The sequence below is a fragment of the Saimiri boliviensis genome, chromosome 1 (assembly GCF_048565385.1).
Source record: "Saimiri boliviensis isolate mSaiBol1 chromosome 1, mSaiBol1.pri, whole genome shotgun sequence".
NCBI classification, from domain to species: Eukaryota; Metazoa; Chordata; class Mammalia; order Primates; family Cebidae; genus Saimiri; species Saimiri boliviensis.
Window position 1 is genome coordinate 134,448,018 of NC_133449.1, and position 27,966 is coordinate 134,475,983.

The 27,966-nt window shown below is 49.6% G+C and overlaps 1 protein-coding gene across 1 annotated transcript in view; it reads left to right on the forward strand.

Moving 5' to 3' along the window:
- The window catches only part of LOC101040176 (polycystin-1-like protein 2), a 106,014-nt gene that overhangs the window by 71,004 nt on the left and 7,044 nt on the right, over nt 1-27,966 (forward strand). Inside the window, exons 31-40 of the mRNA XM_003938081.4 lie at nt 5,709-5,937; nt 8,457-8,661; nt 11,350-11,446; nt 14,490-14,627; nt 16,029-16,214; nt 18,712-19,039; nt 20,504-20,637; nt 23,553-23,680; nt 24,837-24,997; nt 27,505-27,715. Of these exons, the coding sequence (XP_003938130.2) occupies nt 5,709-5,937; nt 8,457-8,661; nt 11,350-11,446; nt 14,490-14,627; nt 16,029-16,214; nt 18,712-19,039; nt 20,504-20,637; nt 23,553-23,680; nt 24,837-24,997; nt 27,505-27,715 (1,817 nt within the window). The remainder of the gene's footprint in view (nt 1-5,708; nt 5,938-8,456; nt 8,662-11,349; nt 11,447-14,489; nt 14,628-16,028; nt 16,215-18,711; nt 19,040-20,503; nt 20,638-23,552; nt 23,681-24,836; nt 24,998-27,504; nt 27,716-27,966) is intronic.

The following is a 27,966-nucleotide window of genomic DNA, read 5'->3' on the forward strand; positions in this document are numbered from 1 at the left end:
CTGGCCCTACAATGCCAAGCTGCCCTCTTACTAATGACCTTCACACAGGCTGGTCCTTTAGAATGTTCTTTCTCCTCTCTTTGCCAGGCCAATAGCTACTGCAATTTTAGTTTTGGCTGAAGCATTTCTTCCTCAGGGGAGCAACCCAAGCCTCTAAGCTACGCTAGGGACTCCGGCCACATGCTCTATAGCCCCCTAAACTTCTTGCATTCAACTGGTTTGTGGCCAAATAATGAATCAAGTGAGAATTGTTTGAAGTCTGCACCATCCTTCCTGGAATGTGAGCTCCGCGAGGTGGGAGCTGTCCATCTGTCTCATCTCCACACATCCAGGTCCTGGCTCTGCCACTAGCCTGCTCTGTGTCTGTGGACAGGTGACCTCAGTTCTTGATGCCTCGGTGCCTTCTTCTGTAGAGTGCTGGGGTGCAAAACTGAGCCATATTTGTGCCTGAATGTGTGGGGCAGGACACAAGAGCATGGTCACGGCGGCAAAAACCATTAAAGAACACCGAATCGCAGACTGGAAAAGTTACTCCTTTCTCTGTTTGTTTTCAATCCTCCTAATTAAGTCAAGGGCTGGGAGCGCTGGCTCAGGCCTCTAATCCCAGCATTTTAGGAGGCTGAGGCAGGAGGATTGCTTGAGGCCAGGAGTTTTGAGACTAACCTGGGTAACATAGGGAGACCCTGTTTCTAAAAAATAATTAAAAATTCGCTGGGTGTTAGCCAAGCACAGTGGCTCACACCTGTAATCCCAGCACTTTGGGAGACCACGGTGGGCAGATCACTTGAGGTCAGGACTTTGAGACCAGCCTGCCCAACATGGTAAACCTCATCTCTACCAAAAATAGAAAAATAACCTGGGCGTGGTGGTGCACTCCTGTTATCGCAGCTACTTGGGAGGTTGAGGCAGGAGAATCACTTGAACCCTGGAGATGGAGGTTGCAGCAAGCCAAGATTACACCACTGTACTCCAGCCTGGGCAACAGAGCAAGACTCCATCTCAGTGGGCACCTGTAGTCCTAGCTGTTTGGAAGGCTGAGGTGGGAGGACCCCTTGAGCCCAAGAGTCTGAGGTTACAGTGAGCTGGTTTAAGGTTATACTTGCCACTGCACCCCAGCCTGGGTGACAGGGCAAAGCCCTAGCTCTAAAAGAAGAGGGAGAAAGTCTCAGTTTGGTGCGACCGTGTCTTTAATGCCTCTCTAGCGCTCCTTAATCTGTCTGGCAGAGATAACTGGTCTCAAATTCAGAGCTTTTTGCAACAATATCTCTCTAGAACCCAGTAACATTGTGTTGTTTTCATTAAACAAATGTATGCACGGCAGATGATTCCGGTTTCAACTAGTCTCCTGATTCCCTTATTGCCTCTTTGCCGTCCATTTTCCCATTTAGAGCAGTGCCATCCAATAGAATTTCTACAGTGATGGAAATGTTCTCTAGAACATAGCGGATAGTTATGTGGGTTTAGAATGCTACCATTTTTAGTGCATGAGGGCGGCCACTATCTAAAGTGTTTGTTTAGAACACAAAAGTCTGGTTCATAGAATGAGCAATTAGAATTCATCACTCTTGGCCCCACCCCTGATAGAGTGACAGGCACCTCTAGTCCCAGCTACTCGAGAGGCTGAGGCAGAATTGCTTGAACCTGGGAGGTGTAGGCAGCAGTGACCTGAGATTGCATCAGGGCACCCCAGTCTGGATAACGGAGCAAGATTCTGTCTCCAAAAAAAAAAAGAAAAGAAAAGAATTTGCCCCAGAGAGCTGGGTTTGGGCTGCTTATGGAGGTCATCCCTGCGAGACTCTGCTTCCACTAGAAACTTGACTTTGAGTTTGGGGGTTTTGGCATTCACAGCGGGACATCCTGGACTTTAAGAATGTGAACTCTGAGGCCGGGCGCGGTGGCTCAAGCCTGTAATCCCAGCACTTTGGGAGGCCGAGGCGGGTGGATCACGAGGTCAAGAGATCGAGACCATCCTGGTCAACATAGTGAAACCCCGTCTCTACTAAAAATACAAAAAATTAGCTGGGCATGGTGGCACGTGCCTGTAATCCCAGCTACTCAGGAGGCCGAGACAGGAGAATTGCCTGAGCCCAGGAGGCCGAGGTTGCGGTGAGCCGAGATCGCGCCATTGCACTCCAACCTGGGTAACAAGAGCGAAACTCTGTCTCAAAAAAAAAAAAAAAAAAAAAGAATGTGAACTCTGTAGTCGGTCAGTACCTTGGGATGTCCCAGCTGCAGTAGCAGTTGTGCAACTTTAAACAAGTTGCTCAACCTCTCTGAGACTTAGTTTCCTCCCTTAGAGAACAGGAGGGTTCTGGCTAGCAGCGGTGGCTCATGCGTGTAATCCCAGCACTCTGGGAGGCCAAGGTGGGTGGATCATAAGGTCAATAGATCGAGACCATCCTGGCCAACATGGTGAAACATAATCTCTCCAAAAATGCAAAAATTAGCTGGGTGCAGTGGTGCCCACCTGTTGTCCCAGCTATACAGGAGGCTGAGGCAGGAGAATCGTTTGAACTCAGAAGGTTGGAGGTTGCAGTGAACCAAGATCATGCCACTGCACTCCAGCCTGGTGACAGAGTAAGACTCCATCTCAAAAAAGGATTCCAAAAATAGGGGTGTTGGCCGGGCGCAGCGGCTCATGCCTGTAATCTCAGCACTTTGGGAGATGGAGGTGGGCAGATTACCTGAGGTCAGGAGTTCAAGACTAGCCTGGTCAACATAAGGAAACCCCATTTCTACTAAAACTACAAAAATTATCTGGGCATAGTGGCACACACTTGTACTCCCAGCTATTTGGGAGGCTGATGCAGGAGAATCACTTGAACCTGGGAGGTGGAGGTTGCAGTGAACTGATATTGCATCACTGCACTCCAGCCTGGGTGACAAAGCGAGACTCTCATCTCAAAAAAAAGGAAAATAGGGGTGTTAAAAATTAGCCAGGCTTGGTGGCACATGCCTGTAATTCCAGCTACTTGGGAGGCTGAGCCTGGAAGGCAGAGATTGCACTGAGCCACAGTTGCGCCACTGCATTCCAGCCTGGGTGACACAGTGAGACCGTGTCTTAAAATAAAATAGGGGTATTGATCCACCTAGCTCCTTGGCTTACTGTGAGGGCTGAATAAGATCCTAAGATATGGAAACTGCTTAGATCCAAGCCTGACACAAAGCAGGTATTCAGTAAGGGGTGTTATGATTGGCAGTGATGATATCTTCCAGAAACTTTAGTGGAAGCCTTGCAAAATAAAGTGTGTTGACTTGGAATCTTCAGCTGAGGCTTCAGTGAGGGAGCCCTAGGTGAGGACAGCGAGGGAGGAGGCCCTGAGCCAGAAGAAGGTAGGAGCTGACCTCACCATAGCCATTTACCCAACATCCCAGCCTCGCCTGAGTCAGTGCTGGAGATGCGTACACCAGGCTGTAACCAAAATGCAGGTGTAGTTGCTGGCCACTTGCAGATTCCCATTTCAGAGTGAAATCTGGTATTTAAAAAGTGACTTTTTTTTGGGGGGGGGGTGAAGGCACAACACTGAAGGTGTAAATGAGAAAAAAAGAGAAAAAAAGTGACTTTTTTACCTGGGCATGGTGGCATGTGCCTGCACTCCCAGCTACTTGGGAAGCTGAGGTGGGAAGATCACTTGAGCCCAGGAGGCAGAGGTGGCAGTGAGCCCAGATCACACCACTGCACTCCAGCCTGAGGGACAGAGTTAGACACTGTCCCCCCCAAAAAAAAAGTAGAGAGAAAAGTGACTCTGTAGGCCAAAGCTAGCTTAGGGGAAGAAGTACAGGCTTCCTGACCTAAGGGTATTACTTCACCTCTCAGGCAGAAAGCAGGGATTTTAAAAGGAGATTTGGCATAAATAGCAGGCAGGGGAGGAAGCCAGCTGGTAGAGTCCATGGTAATGCACTTTAGTGAATTAGAATTATCTACCAGGTGGTCCAGCTGACACCTTCCTGGACAAAGCTAGGCTGTAAAAGTGGCTGCAACTCTCAAGACGGGAGAGAGTTTGGTTGGGGGCATACTTCGGGTTGCAGACGGACTGTTGTCTCTCTAGGCAACCTCCAGGCGGGAGCGTGTGCTGCTCTGGAGATGCTAAGCACAGTTAGATAAGCTTACCCTGTAGGTCAGGCGTCCCCAAACTTTTTACACAGGGAGCCAGTTCACTGTCCCTCAGACTGTTGGAGGGCCGCCACATACTGTGCTCCTCTCACTGACCACCAACGAAAGAGGTGCCCCTTCCTGAAGTGCGGGGGGGGGGCTGGATAAATGGCCTCAGGGGGCCGCATGCGGCCCGCGGGCCGTAGTTTGGGGACCCCTGCTGTAGGTGAAGGGAAGATACAAGATTATAACCACTTTTTTTGTTGTTTTGAAACGGAGTCTCACTCCATCATTTTGATAATTTTGAAGCTGTGTGGCCTCATCTTGTCATTGGCTCCACTTTTATACGTTTGAGATGTTTAATAATTTTTTTAAAAGCTAAAAACACAAGATTAAGGATTGCACTATATTGGCTGGGCATGGTGGCTCATGCCTGTGATCCCAGCACTTAGGGAGGCTGAGGCGGGCGGATCCCCTGATGTCAGGAGTTCAAGACCAACCTGGCCAACATGGTGAAAACTGGTCTCTACTAAAAATACAAAGAAAGAAAAGTAGCCAGGCGTGGTGGCAGGTGCCTGTAATCCGTTACTTGGGAGGCTGAGGCAGGAGAATCACTTGAACCTGGGAGGCAGAAGTTACAGTGAACCGAGATCACGTCACCCCACTCCAGCCTGGGTGACAAGAGCGAAACTCAATCTTGAGGAAAAAAAAAAAAAAAGGATTACACTGTATTGGGCACTAGACAAAACAGGGCTTAAATTCAAATCTTACCATATTATTTACTTTAAAATACTCTCAGCCAGCATTGTGCAGGGCGAGCGGGCATGGTGGCTCACTCCTGTAATCCCAGTACTTTGGGAGGCCGAGGCAGGTGGATCACCTGACGTTAAGAGTTCAGAACCAACCTGACTAACATAGTGAAACCCCATCTCTACTAAAAGTACAAAAATTAGCCAGGTATGGTGGTGTGCACTAGTATTCCCAGCTACTGGAGAGGCTGAGGTGAGGCAAGAGAATTGCTTGAACCCAGGAAGTAGAGGTTGCAGTGAGCTACCACCAGTGCACTCCAGCCTGGGGGACAGAGCAAGACTTCATTGCAAAAAAAAACACAAAACTCCAGGGGAAGAAAATAGATGAGACAAGAATGGCCAAATGTTGGTAATTATTGTAGCTGGGGTAACAAGTATGGGATTCTCCTGTTTTCTTGATGTGTAAGGAAATTTTAAGAGTGTCCCTGATAAAAATCTAAAAGAGAAACAACAAATCCTAACTGGCTGTGTGACCCTAAAACCTTACTCCATCGTTTGGGCTTTGCACATAGCAAGTATGTGATACTCAAAAGCTGCCTCTATTACTGTTGTGTTTTGTGGGGGAGGTTTTGTTTGTTTTGTTTTAGAGACTGGGTCTTGCTTTGTCATCCAGGCTGAAGTGAAGTGGCGCCATCATAGCTCACTGCAGCCTCAGCCTCCTGGGCTCCAGCGATCCTCCTGCCTCAACCTCCCCAGTTGCTGAAACCACAAGGCACATGTTGCCACACCTGGGTGTCTGTTTGTATTGCAGCTGATTTGCTCTGTGATTTAGCCATCAGCTGATCACTTTCTCTCTTGTCCTCCAGAGAACATGCAGCGCCCCAAGCCCAAGGTGGCTCTGAGTGGCCCCTGGAAGGACAGTGCCTACAGGCAGTGCCTGTACCTTCAGCTGGAACACGTGGAGCAAGAGCTTCGGATGGTGGGGCCCCGAGGCTTCCCCGAGCACCACAGCCATGCTCTGGCTCTCAGGCAGCTGCAGACCCTGAAGGGTTGCCTGGGCATACAGCCAGGCACCTGGGCCCCTGCACATGCCAGGTAATCCACTTCACTGGGTGCTGAGTGGGCGCCTACCTGCCCCCGCCTGGGGCCCTCTGGAAATGGCATTCTGAACAACCATGGAAGGATATTCACCCAGACCTCCCTGGGCAGAAATCACGCAGGATACCTGCACGCATTCAGGGAGGCTGGGTTTGAACAGGGCAGGAAGGCGCTCAGGGCCTTTGTTCTGCATTTTATAGTCACTGCAGTGTTCATGTGGGCGGTCTCTCAGCTGTGCACTGCACTGTTGAACCAGCTCCTCAACTTCTCAGGCTTAGTTTCCTCATCTGTAAAAGGAGAATGATAACACCTGACTCTTGATTCAAACTTAAAACAAAATGCAGTTTTTGCCGGGCGCGGTGGCTCACGCCTGTAATCCCAGCTCTTTGGGAGGCCGAGGCGGGTGGATCACGAGGTCAAGAGATCGAGACCATCCTGGTCAACATGGTGAAACCCCGTCTCTACTAAAAATACAAAAAATTAGCTGGGCATGGTGGTGCATGCCTGTAATCCCAGCTACTCAGGAGGCTGAGGCAGGAGAATTGCCTGAACCCAGGAGGCGGAGGTTGCGGTGAGCCGAGATTGCGCCATTGCACTCCAGCCTGGGTAACAAGAGCAGAACTCCATCTCAAAAAAAAAAAAAAAAAATGCAGTTTTTAAGATACCAAGCAAACTTTGAATACAGACTACCAAGACCAGCTGTGCCGCAGAGACCCGCACCCAGGCAGCGCCAAAGGCTTTATTTAAGAAGCAGACACCCGGCCTTCGGCCTGGAAAGCTGTCAGCCCCTGAGGTTCTCAGCTCCATAGCCTGATGGCCGAGAAAAAAAAAAAAAAAAAAAAAAATGCACACATCCAGATAGAACAACAAAGTGGGACTATCCGGGAATCAGCAGCTTTACCGAGCTGAGAGCCGAAGGGGCTTTCGGCTGAGAGCTTTAAGCAGATGCTGACCCACGTAGTTATTCTCTCTGAACAGGTGATCATTATTAACAAACAGGTGTTGTGTGTTCGCTCGTAGAACCAAGATGAACTAGGTAGGCAGCTGGTGCCTGCTTACCACTGATTAAGGACAAACCAGAAAGTATTCTCCACGAGGGAACCACAGGGGCAGGGCCACATAGCCTGTGCTTAAAGAATTGTTTTAAACGGTCTATGATATACATATACTGTTTGCTACTTTAGAATGCCCCAAGCAGTTTCCTACTTTGGGGTCAACTAGGTTATCCTTGCCATCATTCTTCTTCGCAAACAATAGAATTTTATCATACACTCAGTGTTTCTCAGCAACAGACAGGTTACTAGATGACATTAAAAAATTAGTGTTAATTTTGTTGTGTAAAAACATCGTAATTCAGTAAGAAAATGGCTTTTTTTTTTTTTTTTTTGAGACAGTCTTCCTTTCACCTAGGCTGGAGTGCAAGGGTGTGATCTCGGCTCACTGCAACCTCCGCCTCCCGGGTTCAAGCCATTCTCTTGCCTCAGCGTCCTGAGTAGCTCGGATTACCCATGACACCCAGCTAAATGTTGTATTTTTAGCAGAGATGGGGTTTTACCACGTTGGCAAAGCCGGTCTGGAACTCCTGACCTCAAGTGATCTGTCCTAGTCAGCCTCCCAACATGTTGGTATTACAGGCGACAGCCACTGTGCCTGGCTGAGAAATTATCTTTACAAAAAACTTAAGGCGCCGGGCGCGGTGGCTCAAGCCTGTAATCCCAGCACTTTGGGAGGCCGAGGCGGGTGGATCACGAGGTCAAGAGATTGAGACCAACGTGGTCAACATGGTGAAACCCCGTCTCTACTAAAAATACAAAAAATTAGCTGGGCATGGTGGCGCGTGCCTGTAATCCCAGCTACTCAGGAGGCTGAGGCAGGAGAATTGCCTGAACCCAGGAGGCGGAGGTTGCGGTGAGCCGAGATCGAGCCATTGCACTCCAGCCTGGGTAACAAGAGCGAAACTCCGTCTCAAAAAAAAAAAAAAAAACAAAAAACTTAAGGCTACAAAAATTAACTGGGTGTAGTGGTGGGCACCTGTAATCCCAACGACTCGGGAGGCTGAGGCAGGAGAATCGCTTGAACCTGGGATGTGGGGGTTGCAGTGAGCCGAGATTGAGCCATCGAACTGGGTGACAGAGCAAGACTCTGTCTCAGATAAGTACGTAAATAATAAAAACTTAAAACATGGGCATGGAGGTCATGACAAATCAAAATCAAATGAAAAAAACTTCAAACAAAATTACATGTTATCTACTCAGGCTTGCCCTAAGCAGTAGCAGAGCAAATCGGTATTTAGTGGTTAGAGCAGGGACTTGCCCCTGCTCTGCACTGAACAAATATAACTGCTTTTACTCCATAGCCCTTTGAGATAGGTACAGATTACAGAGAAGGAAACAGAGGGTCTGAGAGGTCCAGGAGCTTTGCCAAGGTTCTGCAGATGGTGGGGTAGAGTGGGGTTTGACCTTGAGCTGGTTTGGGGGAGTGGTCACCCTAACTATGTCCATCCACCTCCTTTGCAGTGCTTTTCGGGTGAGCAAGCCCCCTCGAGGCCTTCCCTGGTGGTGCATCCTGGTGGGATGGCTCCTGGTGGCAGCCACCAGTGGCGTGGCGGCCTTCTTCACCATGCTCTACGGCCTGCAGTACGGGCGGGCCAGCTCCATCAGGTGGCTCATCTCCATGGCCGTCTCCTTCATGGAGAGCGTGTTCGTCACCCAGCCTCTGAAGGTCAGGACTCTGCCCTAGGTGCCCGTCACCCTCCGTTCCACCCATCCCTTCCCTCCCGCCAGTAGCTTGTTCTTGGGCTTCTATTCCTTTATTTATATATTCAACAAATGAACCTGCAGCATCCCCTCTCTGCAGGCCAAGGAATGGGAAAAATAATGAAGAGAATTTTTATCACGGCCCAAGTAAGTGCACACTCACTTTGCACCAGGTGTGCTGTTTTACTGGGAAGCTAGTAATTCATAATCATGACCGCCCTTAAGATGCTCATCTCCCTTTCACAGGTGAGAAAACTTGAGGTTAAGGAATTACAGGCCGGGCGCGGTGGCTCACGCCTGTAATCCCAGCACTTCGGGAGTCTGAGGCAAGTGGATCATTTGAGGTCAGGGGTTCGAGACCAGCCTGGCAAAAATGGTGAAGCCCCATCTCTATTAAAAATACAAAAAAGCCAGGCGCAGTGGCTCATGCCTGTAATCCCAATACTTTGGGAAGCCAAGGCGGGTAGACCACGAGGTCAGGAGTTCAAGGCCAGCCTGGCTCATATGGTGAAACCCCATCTCTACTAAAAGTACAAAAATCAGCCAGGCATAGTGGCACATGCCTATAATCCCAGCTATTGGAGAGGCCGAGGCAGGAGAATTGTTTGAAACTGGGAGGTGGAGGTTGCAGTGAGCTAAGATTTCGCCAATGCACTCCAGCCTAGTCAGTGCAGCAAGACTCCATCTCAAAAAAAAAAAAAAAAAAAAAAAAAGACATAGCCAGGCATGGTGGCAGGTGCCTGTAGTCCCAGATACTCAGGAGGCAGAGGCAGAAGAATTGCTTACACCCAGCAGACGGAGGTTGCACTGAGCTGAGATCTCACCACTGCACACTAGCCTGGACAACACAGTGAGACTCTGTCTCAAAAAAATAAAAAAGAAAGAAAGAAATTAAGGTGGGGCTGGGCATAGTGGCTCACACCTGTAATCCAGGACTTCAGGAGGCTGAGGCAGGTATATTGCTTGGGCTAAGAAGTTTAGACCAGCCTGGGCAACAGGGCAACACCCTGTCTCTACAAAAAACACAAAAATCAGCTAGGCAAGGTAGTGGGTGTTGTGCACCTATAGTTCCAGCTAGGTAGGCTGAAGTAGGAGGATCACTTGAACCCAGAAGATGAAGGTTGCAGTGACCTGAGATCAAGCCACTGCATTCCAGTCTGGGCAACAGAGCAAGACCCTGTCAAAAATCAAGAAAGACACTAAGATCGCATGCTAGGTGTGGTGGCATATACCGGTAGTCCCATCTACTCAGGAGGCTGCGGCAAGAGAATCTTGTGATCCTAGAAGTTCAAGGCTGTAGTGTGCCATGGTCAAGCCTGTGAATAGCCACTACACTCCAGCCTGGGAAACCGAACAACACCCTGTCCCTAAAAAAACAGAAGTTAAGGCCCAGGTGCAGTAGCTCACACCTGTAATGCCAACACATTCAGAGGCTGAGGTGGGCAGATCACCTGAGGTCAGGAGTTCGAGACCAGCCTGACCAATATGGTAAAACCCTGTCTCTACGAAAAATACAAAAATTAGCTGAGCATGGTGATGGATGCTTGTAGTCCCAGCTACTTGGGAGGTTGAGGCAAAAGAATCGCTTGAACCTAGGAGGTGGAGGTTGCAGTGAGCAGAGATCCTGCCTTTGCACTCCAGCTTTGGAGACAGAGTGAGATTCCATCTCAAAATCAACCAAACAAACAAACAAAGAAAGTTAATCTTTACGCCTATGAGACGTCGCCAAATGCCCTCTGGTCCCCCATTCTTCCCTGAACAGCCTTTATCATAAGAGTCAAAAAACATCTGACACCTCCCCTCAACGCTAGGCTCACAGGATACTAAGAACAGGCATGCGCGCTGAGCCTTTCTGTTCCCCAACTGAACCACGGGATTCTCCCGTGGTTGTGCAGAACAGGCACAGAGATCACGTGGCTGAGGCCTTGCAGCTGAAACCATGCAGATGAGCACACCGCTTAATACAGCAAGAGCCAGGCGCGGTGGAGCCTGCCAGTAGTCCCAGCTACTTGGGAGCCTGAGGTGGGAGGATCGCTTGAGCCCAGGAGTTCTGGGCTGTAGTGTGCTATGCCAATTGGGTGTCTGCACTAAGTTCGGCATCAATATGGTGACCTCCCGGGAGCAGGGGACCACCAGGTTGCCTAAGGAGGGGTGAACCGGCCCAGGTAAGAAATGGAGCAGGTCAAAACTCCCGTGCTGATCAGTAGTGGGATCACGCCTGTGGATAGCCACTGCACTCCAGCCTGGGCAACATAGTGAGACCCCGTCTCTAAAAAAAAAATAAAGAAAGAAAAAATATATACAGCAGGAAAGAGAAGGAGCACGGTGGGGCAGGACTCCTGTGCTAGAAGCCCAGGGGGAGAGCAATTCTCCTTGCAGAGAGGTCAGACATTCCTCAGTCAGGTGAGCAGCAGTAGGTGCGAAGGCTCAGGGGAGTGCTAGGACTGGCCAGTCCTCCGGTCTTCGGTCTTCGAGCAAAGGCCTTGCACTCCATCTTCATAACCACCCCTCGTCTCTGCAGAAGGGAGCTGTATTCACTCAAAGCACAGGGCCCTACGCAGCACACAGTCCTGGCCCCAGGCCCTGCGCCCGCGCCGATGAAAGGTTGAGAGTTACAAGCGTGGGCTCGAGGCTCTCCCTGTGTATTTTTCAGGTGCTGGGATTTGCTGCTTTCTTTGCACTGGTCTTGAAGAGAGTGGAGGAGGAGGAGGTTAGAGTGGCTCCGCTACCAAGACATCTGTTGGGCCCAGGTAATGTGCTTTGCTGGCTGGAGGCAGGTCTGACCAGCTGTGGCCCTCATGAGGCTCAGTGAGCCCTGCAGGGTGACAGAGTGCAGCCCGTGGGGGGTGCTGGTTCTTGGGCCAGCTCCCCAAATCTTTGTTCCCCACCAGCCTTTCACCCCCAGTTTGTGAGCCATCCCCAAATGAGCTGGGAAAAAAGTGACTTCTTGTCTCCTGAGTACCTTTGTTTCTTCTTTCCCTGGCTTTTTTCCGGAACACTCAAGTATGACCCACCAGCCAGAAGAGGTACCTCAGGGACGAAGCTGTCTGCATGGGCTGTCCTTCTCTGTATAATTCCGAGCAAGCAGCTTTCTTCTCTGAGACTCAGGGATCTGGGTTTTAGAACAAAAACTAAAACAAGAATCAGTTTACAGATGGGCTGCAAAAAGTGGCCTTATCCGAAAATTAAGAATTTTAGGACAAACCTGGGCACAATGGCTGATGCCTGTAATCCTAGCACTTTAGAAGACCAAGGTGGGTGGATCACGAGGTCAACATGGTGAAACCCTGTCTCTCCTAAAAATACAAAAATTAAGCCAGGTGTGGTAGCGGGCTCCTGTAATCCCAGCTATTCAGGAGGTGGAGGCAGGAGAATTGCTTGAACCTGGGAGGCGGAGGTTGCAGTGAGCTAAGATCATGCCATTGCACTCCAGCCTGGGTGCCAGAATGTGACTCTGTCTCAAAAAAAAAAAAAAAAAAAAAAAAAAAAAAGGCCGGGCGCGGTGGCTCAAGTCTGTAATCCCAGCACTTTGGGAGGCCGAGGCGGGTGGATCACAAGGTCGAGAGATCGAGACCATCCCGGTCAACATGGTGAAACCCCGTCTCTACTAAAAATACAAAAAAAAATTAGCTGGGCATGGTGGCTCGTGCCTGTAATCCCAGCTACTCAGGAGGCTGAGGCAGGAGAATTGCCTGAACCCAGGAGGCGGAGGTTGCAGTGAGCCGAAATCACGCCATTGCACTCCAGCCTGGGTAACAAGAGCGAAACTCCGTCTCAAAAAAAAAAAAAAAAAAAAAGAATGTTAGGACAGAGTTCTGCAAACTGTAGCTGGGGGGGCCACGTCTCGCCTACTGCTGGCTTTCATAAACACATGTTGGTTGGAACACAGCCACACTGACCCCTGCTCTAGGAGGTCACTGGCTAGTCCCCATCCTCCCAGCCTGACTTCTCACTTCCCAACCGGAGTTCCCAAGGGTGCTGACAATAATGACAAAACAAGCATGCAAATAAAACTGAATCAGCTTGGAATCATCAAGGCAATGGTTTTGACTTCCAGGGAAAACAAAATAGAAACGAACAAACCACATCCCGCGCGCCTGCCTCACAGTGCAGCGTGGCTACCTCTTCAGGGTGTGTACTCTTCCATTCCAGGGCAGCAATTTGGGCATCCAAGAGGTCCATTAAAATCTTCTCAAGACAAGAGAGTAATGTTTCTCCACAGAGATGCCAGGCTCCAGACCATTAAATATTCATTCAGCCACCCCTTTGGCAAGTCCTCAGGGAGCCCTGGCTGCAGGCCAGGCCTGGTGATGGCTTGGGAATGTAATTGACATAAAATTCACCTGTTGTAAGTGTGCAGATTTTAGATTTCGGTAAATCTATAGAGTTATGTAACCATCACTGCAATTCAGATTTAGAACAGATTTGTCACCCCAAAAGGTTCTTTCTTGCCCATGTAAAGTCAATCCCCACTCCTACTCCAGCCCCTGCCCACACTGCGCTGATTATAAGGGACAGGTTGCTACCCTTGGAATGAACAGCCCATTTGGGGAGATGGCATTAACCAAAATAAATGCACAAGTAGACATATAAGTGTGAATTTTAGTGAGAAATAGGATTGGGGAAGAACAAGAGAGGGTAGTCCTCTCTGCTGCTGTGGTGCCTAAGCTCTCTCCTGAGGATGGGGGAAGGAAACCACCACACACTAAGCACATGCAAAGGCCCCAAGGTGGGACAGTGGTGTCATTTTATTGCAACCATTTTATAGCAGCCATTGGCAGTGTGTCTGGAGCATGGTAAGTTGGGGTTGGAGGACAGTGGTTAGAGATGAGAGTGGAGGGGGTGGGCAGCAGGTTGCCGGACCCTTATAGAAGCTGGGCCAAGGCTGGGATGTGGGAGGGCTTTACATAGCAGAGTGATGATCTGTTTTATGATTTTTTTTTTTTTTGAAACAGTATCTCATTCTGTTGCCCAGGCTGGAGTCCAGTGGTATGATCTCAGCTCACTGCAACCTCCACCTTCCAGGTTGAAGCGATTCTCCTGCCTCAGCCTCCTGAGTAGCTGGGATTACAGGCGCCTGATACCACACCTGGCTATTTTTTTGTATTTTTAGTAAAGATGGAGTTTCACCATGTTGGCCAGGCTGGTCTTGAACTTCTGACCTCAAGTGATCCACCCACCTTGGCCTCCCAAAGTGCTAAGATTACAGGCATGAGCCACTGTGCCCAGCCTGTTTCATAATTTTTAAGAAAGGAGGCCGGGTGAGGTTGGCTCGCACCTGTAATCCCAGCACTTTGGAAGCCTGAGACAGGCAGATTGATCAAATTTAGGAGTTTGAGACCAGCCTGGACAACATGGGGGAAACTCCATCTCTACCAAAATACAAAAAAATAGCCAGGCATGGTGATGCATGCATGCAGTCCCAGCTACTCGAGAGGCTGATGTGGGAAGATTGAGCCCAGGGCGGTTGAGGCTTCTGTGAGCCTTGATTGCACTACTGTAGTCCAGCCTCGGCAACACAGCAAGACCCCATCTCTACAAAAAAAAAAATTAAAATTGAAAAAATTTTTTTTAATTTTAATTTTTTCTTATTTTGAGACCCAGGCTAGAGTACAATGGTGCAGTCTTGGCTCACTACAACCTCCACCTCCTGGATTCAAGCGATTCTCCTGTCTCGGCCTCCCAAGTAGCTGGGATTACGGGCGCACACCACCATGCATGGCTAATTTTTGGGAGAGATTGTGTTTCACAGTGTTGGCCAGGATGGCTACCCTATTGTCCTTCCCTCCGCAGACCCCTATGCCTTGTTCCGAGCACGAAGAAATAGCAGCAGGGACGTCTACCAGCCACCTCTCACCGCTGCCATTGAGAAGATGAAAAGTACTCACCTCAAGGAACAGAAAGCATTTGCCCTTATCAGAGAGATCCTGGGTAGGCAATCTTCCCGCTCGCTGGCTGTCAGCACAGTGTGAAATAGACAGACACACTTACTGTGCTATTTTTAATAAGTCCCGCTCCGCTTCTGGGCCTCAGTTTCCCTGGATATCAGCACACTCTAGCTTCTCCACTACACTTAAAATCCTTCAGTGGCCTCTCATGACCCTTAAGACAAAACCCAAACCCCCTCCAGTGGCTCCACCCGTCCCAAGTCCCCACTCCTGGCTCCTGTGCCCCACTTCAGCCTCCCATTGGCTTCTGCAGCGCCTGGGAACTATGACCTGTCCTCACCCCAGGCGTCTGCCCAGACGGTTCATCTCATCGGCCTGGAGTGTGCTCACTCCTCCTCCCCAGCTTTTCTTCTGGCTAATTCCTCTTATTCTTCTTTTTTATTTTAATTTTTCTGGAGACACAGTTTCACTGTGTCACCCAGGCTAGAGAGCAATGGCAAAATCTCAGCTCACTGCAACCTCTGCCTCTGGGGTTCAAGCCATTCTCACACATCAGCCTCCTGAGTAGCTGGGGTTGTAAGTATGCGCCATCACTCGGGGCTAATTTTTGTCTTTTTAGTAGAGACAGGGTTTTATCATGTTGGCCAGGCTGGTCTCAAACTCCTGACCTCATGTGACCTGCCCACCTCGACCTCCCAAAGTGCTGGGATTACAGGCATGAGCCACCACACCCAGCCTTTTTAAGATTTTTAAATTTTTAATTTTTTTGTTTTTGTTTTTGTTTATTTTTCAAATAGCATGGTATATTAGGATTTACATTTTTTATTTTATTTTTTGAGACACAATTTTACTCTGTCATTCGGATTGCAGTGCAGTGACACAATCTCAGCTCACTGCTACCTCCGCCTCCCAGGTTCAGGTGAGTCTCCGGCCTCAGCCTCCCGAGTAGCTGGGACAACAAATGCACACCACCATGCCCAGAAGATTTTTATTTTTTCAGTAGAAATGGGGTTTTGCCATGATGATCAGGCTGGTCTTGAACTTCTGACATCAAGTGATCTGCCGTCTTTGGCCACCCAAAGTGTTGGGATTATAGGCATGAGCCACCGCATCCAACCAGTGCTTTCTAATATTAACTGACCCCTTCATGACAACTCTAGGTTGTAGAATTGTTATTCCCATTTCACAGATGGGAAGAGTGAGGCATAGAGGAGTAGAGTCACTTGTGAAGGGCACCTGGATGGGATGTGGCAGAGCTGGGATTTGGACTCAGGCAGGATATCCCATGGTCTGTGACTTTACTCCTCTCCGCTGCCTCTATAAAGAGCGGTTCCATTGTCACCAGAAGGGCAAGAGGCTGGTCTAGGAGGCCTTTCCATTTCCTGACCTGGACTGGGTGGGAGTCACAGATCCTGCCTGACCAGGGCTGTGCCTTCCTCCCCAGCATACCTGGGCTTCCTGTGGATGCTGCTGCTCGTGGCCTATGGGCAGAGGGACCCCAGCACCTACCACCTCAACAGACACCTTGAGCACAGCTTCACCAGGGGCTTCTCAGGTGTGCTGGGCTTCCGAGAGTTCTTTGAGTGGGCCAACACCACGCTCCTGAGCAACCTGTACGGTCACCCCCCAGGTAAGTCCTTCAGCCCTGGGGCTGTGTCAGCCTCCTACGGCCTGCTCCCGGCTAGAAACACTTACAAGGCACCCTCAGCATCAGCCTCATGAGAAAACCAGGCTGGGCGTGGCAGCTCTCTCACCTGCAATCCCAGCGCTTTGGGAAGCTGAGGAGAGAGGATTGCTTGAGGCCAGGAATTTGAGATCAGCCTGGCAACATGGCACGACCCTCCTCTATAAAAAATACAAAAATTGGCCGGGCGCAGTGGCTCTCGCCTGTAATCCCAGCACTTAAATGGGAGGCCGAGGCGGGTGGATCACGAGGTCAAGAGATCAAGACCATCCTGGTCAACATGGTGAAACCCTGTCTCTAGTAAAAATACAAAAAGTTAGCTGGGCATGGTGGCACGTGCCTGTAATCCCAGCTACTCAGGAGGCTGAGGCAGGTGAATTGCCTGAACCCAGGAGACGGAGGTTGCGGTGAGCCGAGATCGCGCCATTGCACTCCAGCCTGGGTAACAAGAGCGAAACTCCTTCTCAAAAAAAAAAAAAAAAAAAAGAAAAATACAAAAATTAGCCAGGTGTGATGGCTCATGCCTGTAGTCCCAGCAACTCAGAAGGCTGAGGTGCGAGGACTGCTTGAGCCCAGGAGGTGGAGCCTGCAATAAGCCAAAATTGTGCCACCGCACTCCAGCCTGGGAGACAGAGCAAGACCTTGTCTTAAAAATGAAGAAAGAGGCAAGGTGTGGTGGTTTATGCCGTAATCCCAGAACTTTGGGAGGCCGAGGTGGGTGGGTCACTTGAGATCGGGAGTTCTAGACCAACCTGACCAACATGATCAAACTCTGTCTTTACTAAAAATTCAAAATTAGCCAGGCATGTTGACCCATGCTTGTAGTCCCAGTTACTCGGGAGGCTTAGGCAGGAGAGTCGCTTGAACCTGAGAATTGGAGGTTGTAGTGAGCCCAGACTGCACCACTGCCCTCTAGCCCAGGTGAAGAAGCAAGACAGTCTAGAAAAAAAGGGAGAAAAAGAAAACCAACCAATAACCACAGGACCAGACTGTGAAGGAGAGACTCTCAGAAGGCTGGGTGTCCACGAGAGAGGACTCTGCTCCTTCCCTTCCCCTGATGCAGAGTGGAGAACCTCTTAAATGAGCAGTAGCTGAGCATGAACCAGCTAGACAAAAACAGTGTGCGGGGCAGAGCGAACAACACGAGAAAAGCCCAGCCCCTCACCCCATGGAATGCATGTTCTTGGAACCGCAGAGTGTGGAGTGTGACTCCCGTGTAGGATGTGAGTTAAGGCTCACTGAGGGCCGGGCGCGGTGGCTCACGCCTGTAATCCCAGCACTTTGGGAGGCTGAGGCGGGTGGATCACGAGGTCGAGAGGTCGAAACCATCCCGGTCAACATGGTGAAACCCCGTCTTTACTAAAAATACAAAAAATCAGCTGGGCATGGTGGTACGTGCCTGTAATCCCAGCTACTCAGGAGGCTGAGACAGGAGAATTGCCTGAACTCAGGAGGCGGAGGTTGCGGTGAGCCGAGATCGCGCCATTGCACTCCAGCCTGGGTAACAAGAGCGAAACTCTGTCTCAAAAAAAAAAAAAAAAAAAAAAAAAAAATGCTCACTGAGAAGCAAAGCAGGAGAGATGAACAGGCCAGATCATGAAGGATCTCAGGAATGCGTGTCTCATCCTCGAAGAAATGACGCGCCATTGAAAGTGTCTACATGAGGCTGTGGCATAAACCTGTGGTATAGAATGATCACTCCGGAAGCATGTGGAAGTTAGAGTCAAGGGTGGGCAAGTTGGTTGGGCATGGTGGCTCACACCTGTAATCCCAGCACTTTGGGAGGCCAAGGCGGGTGGATCGCCTGACGTCAGGAGTTTGAGAACAGCCTGGCCAACATGGAGAAACACTGTCTCTGCTAAAAATACAAAAAATTAGCCAGGCATAGTGCCAGGCACTTGTAATCCCAGCTACTCAGGAGGCAGAGGCAGGAGAAGCACTTGAACCAGGAGGCGGGAGTCACAGTGAGCCAAGATCATGCCATTGCACTCTAGCCTGGGCAACAAGAGTGAAAGTCTCTCTCTCTCAAAAAAAAGGAGAGGAGGCGGGGAAGTTAGGATTCTAGGGACACAGGGTGAGGGCTGGTGCAGGGACAAGGGATAGTGGTGATGGAGAGAAGCGGATGGAGACATAAGACATGGAAAAAGTAGGATGGATGGGATGTGGTAACCACTGGGATGGCGGATTGAGGAGAAAGGGCACAGGCATGTCCAGGTGATGTTGGGGAGATGGGGTTTCATTCCCTAAGAGAGGCTGTGCAGGAAGCACAGCAGGTGGAGAGACGGCGAGGTCATTTGGATAAACGTAGTTTACAGTTGGCCATATACTTCTCTGCGCTGTCTCTATATTGGGTATGCTGAAGTTCACATTAGCCTTGGATGGGGAGCTTGGGATGTGTTATGATTTTGACTGCTAGATTTACCCACCTGATTTTTCTCTTTAGGCTTTATCACTGATGGGAACTCCAAGCTGGTTGGCACTGCCCAGATTCGCCAAGTAAGGGTCCGGGAAAGCTCTTGCCCGCTTGCCTGGCAATTTCAGGCATCTCTCAACGGATGCCGTGCGCCGTATTCCCTGGATGCCGAAGACCTGGCTGACTACGGGGAAGGCTGGAATGCCTCCACCCTCAGTAACGGCAGTAGCTATCCCCAGGCTTGGCAGTACCGGAGCCAGAGCCAACGTGGAGGGTATCCTATCTGGGGCAAACTTACTGTGTACCGGGGAGGAGGCTACGTGGTCCCTTTTGGGGCTGATCGCCAAAGCACATCAAGGTGAGGCTGACTTGATTCATTTGCAGCTGAGTGAGGTCTTTTGCTAGAGTCCACATCTGATTGGGGAATGTAGACCTTTTTTTTTTTTTTTTTTTTTTTCATCTGGGTGCAGGTTTTTAAAAAAAGCCAAAAAGGGCATTAGCCGTAATGTAGTCTTCAAAACAGGGCAGAGCCAACTTTATTCAGGTCACTGTGGGAGAGCCTGGAGGATTCAGAATCATGCAGGTTGTATTTTCAGGCCCCTGGGAACCGCGCCATCTCAGAATTGGAAGGAAAGTCTCTTTCTGGCATTCACAGCCTGGTTGCCTCTCCTAGAGCCAGTCCAGGGGTGGGGAGCTCACTACCACTTAGAACAGTCCTCCATTAGACAAGAAGGAAGTAGTTAAGTTGAGACAGCTTCTCGCTCTGTTGCCCAGGCTGGAGTGCAAGCAATTCTCCTGCCCCAGCCTCCTGAGTAGCTGAGATTACAGGTTAGAGACAGGGTTTTACCACGTTGGCCAGGCTAGTCTCAAAAACTCCTGGCCTCAGGTGATCTGCCCGCCTCAGCCTCCCAAAGTGCTGGGATTATAGACATGAGCCACTGCACCCAGCCCTTTTTTCTTTTTTTGAGACAGAATCTCACACTGTCCACCGAGCTGGAGTGGCACAATCTTCGCTCACTGCAACCTCTGCCTCCCGGGTTCAAGTGATTCTCCTGTATCAGCCTCAAGCAATTTTCATGACTCAGCCTCCCACGTAGCTGGGATTACAGACATGTACCACTATGCCTGGCTATTTTTTTTTTCTGTCACCAAGGTTGAGGTGCAGTGATGGGGTGTCGGCTCACTGCAACCTCCGCCTCCCTGGTTTAAGAGATTTCCCTGTCTCAGACTCCTGAGTAGCTAGGATTACAGGCATGTGCCACCCCACCGGCTAATTTTTGTATTTTTAATAGAGATGGGGTTTCACCATGTTGGCCACGCTGGTCTTGAACTCCTGACCTCAGGTGATCACCCACCTAGGCTTCCCTAAGTTCTGGGATTACAGGTATGAGCCCCCACACCAGGCCTCTGTGATTCTTTTAACACCACGGCTCTCAAATTGTAAACGGCATCTGAATCCCTCGGCGGGCTCATCAAAACACACATTCTGGGCTCCCCCGAGAGTTTCTGACTCAGCAGGTCTAGGGCAGGCCTGAGAATCTGTTTCCAACAAGTTCCCAGGTGATGCTGATGCTGCTGGTGTGGGACCACACTTTAAGAATCTCTGCTCTAATGGCCAGGAGATGAGGGGTGCCACCCTACCACAGCGTGGGCTACAAAATGCGACCACTCCCAGGGGCAGCGCTGATGGCCTGGTGGCCCCGGGAACAGAGCAGAAGCAGAGGGATAAGTTAAGACGGGAAGCTCTGGCCTCAGTCGAAGGGCTGCGGGGACATGGAGCCCCTGCAGCGTGGAAATGCCCCAGCACGGCTCTTTCCCACAGGATTCTCCGCTATCTCTTTGACAACACCTGGCTGGACGCCCTGACCAGAGCTGTGTTTGTGGAGTTCACTGTCTACAATGCCAACGTCAACCTGTTCTGCATCGTCACGCTGACGCTAGAGACCAGTGCCCTAGGTGGGCAGCCCCGCCTGGGAACCTCTGCAGGGCCCCAGAAGACAGACAGGCCTTCCCCTGGGCTGGGGCTCCTGACCTACCTGGGCGCAACCACCCCAGGGCCAGAGGTCCAGAGCAAATAGTTGTTTAGTGAATCTGGATGTGGGTCTTGGTTATCCCTGCAGCCATGCGTTCCTGGGTCCCCAAAGGGAAGACATTAGGACCCTCCACCCTAATTTCCCCCATCTTTCTGGCCTTGTCTTCCAAGAGATCCTAAAGAAACCCACTGAGGGTCCAAAGGCTTCCCAGTCTGCTGGGGTTGGGGATGGCGAGCTGGCAGTGACAGGTGAGGGAGAATGTGGCCTGGTAACAGATCACGTCACCTAATGTAGTATTTCACCAAACATCAGTGTATACCATGAAGTACATTTTACATCATAATCCAGCACACATGCAACCAAGATGAAATGTTCACAAATAACACGTACTTTAACTCCATGAGGCCGGGCACGGTGGCTTGTACCCATGATCCCAGCACTTTGGGAGGTCAAGGTGAGAGGACTGCTTGGACCCAGGAGTTCAAGACCAGCCTGGGCAACACGATGAGACCCGGTCTCCACAAAATTTAAAAACTACACCTGATGGGCTCTCATATTTTGTGTTCTATTTCTTTCTCATGCCTCCTTCCCCCCTTAAAATGCTGATCACAGTCTACTAAAAACCAATCTATAGTCTGTTCAGCTAATGATCAATTTGCCTAAAAGCCAACCTCCTCTCCATTAAATATCAAATAGAAATTAGGTTACATTTTTTATTATGAAAGTAATATATGTCTCTATAGCTACAATGACTTATAAGATGGAATAAAAAAAAGAAAAAGTAACATATTTGTGCTTTAAAAAAAATTCAGAACTGTGTAAAGTGAAAAATGAAAGGCTTTCAATTTCCATTGTTATTCTTCATTGCTAATAGTTTCTTCCAAATCCTTTTTGGGTTTGTGTATCTTTTTTTTTTTTTTTTTTTTTTTTTTTTTTTTTTTTTTTTTTGAGATGGAAATTTCACTCTTATCGCCCAGGCTGGAATGCAATGGCATGATCTCAGCTCACTGCAACCTCTGCCTCCCAGATCCAAGCGATTCTCCTGTCTCAGCTTCCCGAGTAGCTGGGGTTACAGGCATGTGTGCCACCACAGCCGGCTAATTTTTTGTATTTTTAGTAAAGACGGAGTTACAACATGTTGGCCAGGCTGGTCTCGAACTTCTGACCTCAGGTGATCCACCCACCTCGGCCTCCCAAAGTGTTGGGATTATAGACATGAACCACCGTACCCGGTGTCTGTCTGTCTGTCTGTCTCTCTGTCTCTGTCTCTCTCTCTCAGGCAGGGTCTCTCTCTGTCGCCTAGGCTGTGCAGTTGTGCCATTATAGGTCACTGCAGCCTCAGTCTCCTAGGCTAAAGCAATCGTCCTCCCTCAGCCTCCTGAGTAGCTGAAACTACAGGCACGTGCCACCATACCTAATGTTTTTTACTTTTCGTAGAGATGATGTCTTGCTGTGTTGACCAGGCTGGTCTTGAACTCCTGAGCTCAGGCAGTTCTCCTGACTTGGCCTCCCAAAGTGCTGGGATTACAGGCATGAGCAATCACACTTGGCCCTGGATTATGTTTCTCTACACATAAAAGTATGGGTAGATTTCAGATCTGGTCGATTCCACAGATCACTGATGTTGTCGGAGACTCAGATTGTTTCTGTTTCTCTTCATTATGTCATCCTTGGGGCTGGCTTCCTCTCCATAGGCAGAGCCTTACTAGTCAAACTGGTTTAAAACATCATTACAGAAAAATTTTTACAATGAAAAAAAATAAAAAGGCACTCAAATGGATGAAAAACTACTCAAAAGGAGGTTGACTTTTTAGTCATATTGGATTTTAGGTGGACTTATATTCAGTGAAGTGTCTTTAGATGAAATGGCTTTTTATTTATGTATTTATTTTTGAGACAGAGTCTTGCTCTGTCACCCATGCTAGAGGGTAGTGGTGCACTCAGCTCAATGCGTACTCCGTCTCCCAGGTTCAAGTGATTCTTCCTCCTCAGCCTCTTGAGTACTTGAGACTACAGAGGTGCACCACCAGGCCCAGCTGATTTTTGTATTTTTAGTAGAGACGAGGTTTACTATGTTGGCCAGGCCAGCCTCGAACTCTTTTTTGTTTGTTTGTTTTTGTTGAGGTGGTGTTTCGCTCTTTTTGCGCAGGCTAGAATGCCATGTTGCCATCTCAGCTCACTGCAACCTCTGCCTCCTGGGTTCAAGTGACTGTCTTGCTTCTGCCTCCTGAGTGGTTGGGATTACAGGCACCTGACACCAAGCCTGGCTAATTCTGTATTTTTAGTGGAGATGGAGTTTCACTATGTTGGCCAGGCTGGACTCAATTACTGACCTCAGGTGATCCGACCTCTTCGCCTCCCAAAGTGCTGGGATTATAGGCTTGAGCTACCATGCCCCGCCAGTTCAAACTCTTAACCTCAGGTGATTCACCCACCTCAGCCTTCCACAGTGTTGGGATTATTACAGGCGTGAGCCACTGTACCTGGCCCAAAATGGCTTTAAATGAGCCATCTGGGCGTGAATTGTCATTATATGGGTGGGTGTGCTTTATCTGGAGGTGTCTGTGCCCGAAAGGCCAACACTAAATGCGGAGGGAAGGGGAGGACCTTCCCCGGCAGGCCGTCCGCCCCTTTTGGTGCATCTGCTGCCTTCGATGTCTGCCATGTGTCCATGTTGAGTCCTTTGGGTATAAAGGAACTTGGGCTTTTCCTTGGCCCCAGTCAGACCTCCAGGGCTTGCTTGAGCTTGAGACATCTGACCTGATGACTCTCGGTCAGAAGCCATGGCTCTGAGCGAGCAGGTGGTCCAGAGTGAGCAGAGTGCACTCTGTTCCCCAGGCACCTTCTTTGCACACGCGGCCTTCCAGAGCCTCCGCCTGTACCCCTTCACTGACGGCTGGCACCCCTTCGTGGTGGCGGCAGAGTTCATCTACTTCCTCTTCCTCCTCTACTACATGGTGGTGCAGGTAAGAGACATACTCGTAGCTCATGAGCAGGGGTTGGGGTGCAGGGGTGCCTGATGCCTACCCGACCCCGCTCCTCTTCCTTGCAAGTGGGGTGGGAACGGTTTTTTTTGTTTGTTTGTTTGAGATGGAGTCTCGCTCTGTTGCCAGGCTGGAGTGCAGTGGTGCAAGTCTTGGCTCACTGCAACCTCTGCCTCCTGGGTTCCAGCCATTCTCCTGCCTCAGCCTCCCGAGTAGCTAAGGTTACAGACAGTCACCACCGCATCCAGCTGATGTTTGTATTTTTAGTAGAGACAAGGTTTCACCACGGCCAGGATGGTCTGGATCTCTTGACCTTGTGATCTACCTGCCTCGACCTCCCAAAGTGCTGAGATTACAGGCGTGAGCCACTGCGTTTAGGCTAAATTATTTATTTTTAACTGTGGAAAATATACATAACATAAAATTGACCATTTTAACCACTTATAAGTATTCAGTGGTGTTGGGTCCACTCACATCATTGTACAACTGTCATTACTGTCCATCTCCACATGGATGTACCCTTTTCATGTTGCAAAACTGTAGCCAGCCAGATGATGTGGCTCACGCCTATAATCCCAACACTTTGGGAGGCTGAGGCAGGCAGATCACCTGAGGTCAGGAAGTTGAGACCAGCCTGGCCAACAAAGTGAAAGCCCATCTCTACTAAAAATACAAAAATTAGCTGGCTGTAGTAGCACATGTCTGTAACCCCAGCTACTCGGGAGGCTGAAGCAGGAGAATCGCTAGAACCTGGGAGGCAGAGTTTGCGGTGAGCCGAAATGACGCCACTGCCCTCCAGCGACTGGGCGACAGAGTGAGCCTCCATCTCAAAAAAAAAAAAAAGAATTTTCTGGGGTTTAAATACCCTCTAGAGGTTTCCATTGGTTACCTGGCGTACTCCCTATGTAAACGAGAGGGTCTTTCTTGTCATAGCTGAAGTGTTTCCATTTGACTTCTCAGGTTCCCTGCATTCAGCTCCTTTCATCCTGCTTCAGTGGGTCTTGGGGAGAGGCCCGTTTACTCTGTGCATGGGGGCAAGGGCTGGGGGAGCCTCCTGCCAGAGTGCCCTCCATCGGGGGAGGGAGCAGCCCTTGGGGGAGGGGGCAGTCACGGCCACAACCTCAGGCTCCTTTTCCAGGGCAAGCGCATGAGGAAGCAGACGTGGGCCTATTTCCGCAGCAAGTGGAATCTTTTGGAGCTAGCCATCATCCTGGCCAGCTGGAGTGCCCTGGCGGTATTTGTGAAGAGGGCTGTCCTGGCTGAAAGGGACCTCCATCGCTGCCGGAACCGTAAGGAGGAGTAAGTGGCTATTTTCAGCCCCCCAGCTCACCACACGGGCCCTTTGTTCCTCCAGCCCTCTTTCAGGCCCAGGGGTCAGGAGGCTGCAGACCCACAGTAGGTAGAGGGACACTCCTAAGAGACGTAACTCTAGCTGCCACCTAGATTCAGGTGTGGGGCCGCAAGTGTGTATGATTGGAAAGGACTCAGACAAATGGAACAATAACTTGTGCGAATCTTACCAAAACATAGGATCGTGTGGCGTCCTGCTGAGGCTCTTCTTGGCCTTTTGGGGAGGCCCTTTGCAAGTATTAGGGCCCCAGTAAGCTCACCTCTGCTACCATATACTAAGTGTCTGTGTGGTAGGCAGGAAGTATTCACCTAGGGACTCATCATCAGAACTGATGAAGGTCGGTGTTATAATCACTCAATTTAACAAAGACATTGAGGGCAGGGTGTGGTGGCTCATGACTGTAATTCTAGCACTTTGGGACGCCAAGGTGGGTGGATCACTTGAAATCAGGAGTTCGAGACCAGCCTGGCCAATGTGGTGAAACCCCGTCACTAATAAAAATTAGCTGAGTATGGTGGCACACGCCTGTAGTCCCAACTACTTAGGAGGCTGAGGCAGGAGAATGACTTGAACCCAAAAAGCGGAGGTTGCAGTGAGCTGAGATTGCTCCACTGCACTCCAGCCTGAATAACAGAGGGAGACTGAGTCTCAAAAAAAAAAAAAAATGCAAAAGACAAAGACATTCAGGCTCAGAGAGGTCATGTGACTTCCCCAAGGCCACGCAGCTAAAATGTGGCAGAGAAGTGATTTAAGCCTGGATTGTGTAGCTCCAGAGTCCCATCCCTTGCTTGAAGTCATTGGGTTTATTGTCTCACTCATTTATTTTATAGATATAGCTAACACGTATTGAGTTACTGCTGAATGTCATACACTTTCATAAAAATACCCCATTACAAGCACTATCTCATCTCAACTACTGGAATCCTCCTGAGACCTCTAAGAGATGATTTTATCATCATACCCTTTTTCTTTTTCTTTTCTTTTTTTTTTTTTTTTGAGACAGTCTTGCTCCATCACCCACGCTGGAGTACAGAGTCCTCCTCCTGGGTTCAGGCCACTCTTCTACCTCAGCCTCCCAAGTAGCTGGTATTACAGGCGCTCACCACTACGCCCAGCTAAATTTTGTATTTTTAGTAGAGATGGCGTTTCACCATGTTCATCAGGCTGGTCTCGAACTTCTGACCTCAGGTGATCCACCCGCCTTGGCCTCCCAAAGTGCTAGGATTACAGGAATGAGCCATCGTGCCTGAGCTATTATTTTATATATATAGAGAGAGAGACAGGAGTCCCACATTGTTGCCCAGGCTGATCTCGAACACCTGGGGTCAAGTGATCTTCCTGCCTCAGCCTCCCAATGTGCTGAGATTGCAGGCATGAGCCACTGCACCTGGCCTCAAATTTTACTTAGGTTCGGGGGTATGTGTACAGGCTTGTTACATGGATATATTGCATGATGCTGAGGTTTGGGGTGCAAGTGACCTCGATACCCAGGTAGTAAGCACAGTACCCAGTGGTTAGTTTTTCAACCCTTGCCTGCCTCCCTCCCTCCCAGTCTTGTAGTCCCAGTGTCTGTTGTTGCCATCTTTATGTCCATGAGTCCCCAGTGTTTGGCTCCCACTTATAAGTGAGCACATGTAGTATTTGATTTTCTGTTCCTGTGTTAATTTGCTTAGGACAGTGGCCTCCAGCTGCATCCATGCAGCTGCAAAGGACGTGGTTTTGTTCTTTTTTGTGGCTGCAAAGTTTTTCACTTAACAAGAAATACCATATAGCTTCATAAAACGTTTGAAAACAAATTGGAAAAAAAAAGTCTCGAGTCCAACATCCCAGAGAAAACCACATGTTGGTTGGTCGGCTGCCATCTTGCTGATGATGGTCACAACTCACTATAGCTTAAAACTCCTGAACTCAAGTGATCCTCCTGCCTCAGCCTCTTGAGTAACTATGATTACCAGTGCACCCCATGAACCTCAACTACCATTACCATGTTTGTCACCATCACCATCATCTTCACTATCATCAGCACAGTCATCATCATCACTCTCACACCACAGCTGCCAGCATCACCATCGTCACCATCGCCATCAGCATCATCACCACCGTCACCATCATCATCACCATCATCACCATCATCATCACCATGATCATCACAGTCATCATCATCACTCTCACACCACAGTTCCCAGCATCACCACCACCACCACCATCATCATCATCATCATCATCATCATCATCATCATCATCACCATCACCATCATCATCATCACCACCACCTACCTGGGGAAACTGGGACAGCCCTCTCTCCCAGACCTATTTCTGGACCTGATGGCCAGGGAGATGATGATAAAACGAATCCCACATCCTGAAATGCCGATAAGTCTAATCTTGCATCCAAGTGAGTTCTGTCTAAACTGCTCAGTCTCTGAGACCCGGCTTTCCCATGTTGGTCCCACAGAGGCATCAGCTTCAGTGAGACAGCAGCAGCTGATGCTGCCCTCGGTTACATTACTGCCTTCCTGGTATTCCTGTCGACCGTGAAGCTTTGGCATCTGCTTAGGTTGAATCCCAAAATGAACATGATCACAGCAGCCCTACGCCGTGCCTGGGGTGACATTTCAGGCTTTATTATTGTCATCCTTATCATGCTTCTGGCTTACTCCATCGCAGTAAGTGTCACTTTGGAAAAAGCTCGGGACTGATTCTGTGAAAGCCAAGGCTAATTGGTGGTGGGAAGTGGACAGTTAGGGTTAGGGAGACCCTGGGAACCCAAGGAAGATGGTGGCTTTTCTGAGTACAGGGTCTGTTAGCTGTGAGCTCATGCACCAGTCAACTCAAATGGCAAAGGCCAGAGAGCTCAGGTGGATAGGGTGAGGAAGCCCTAGTGCTGAAAGGGTCCAGGTTCAGGAAGAATTCCTTT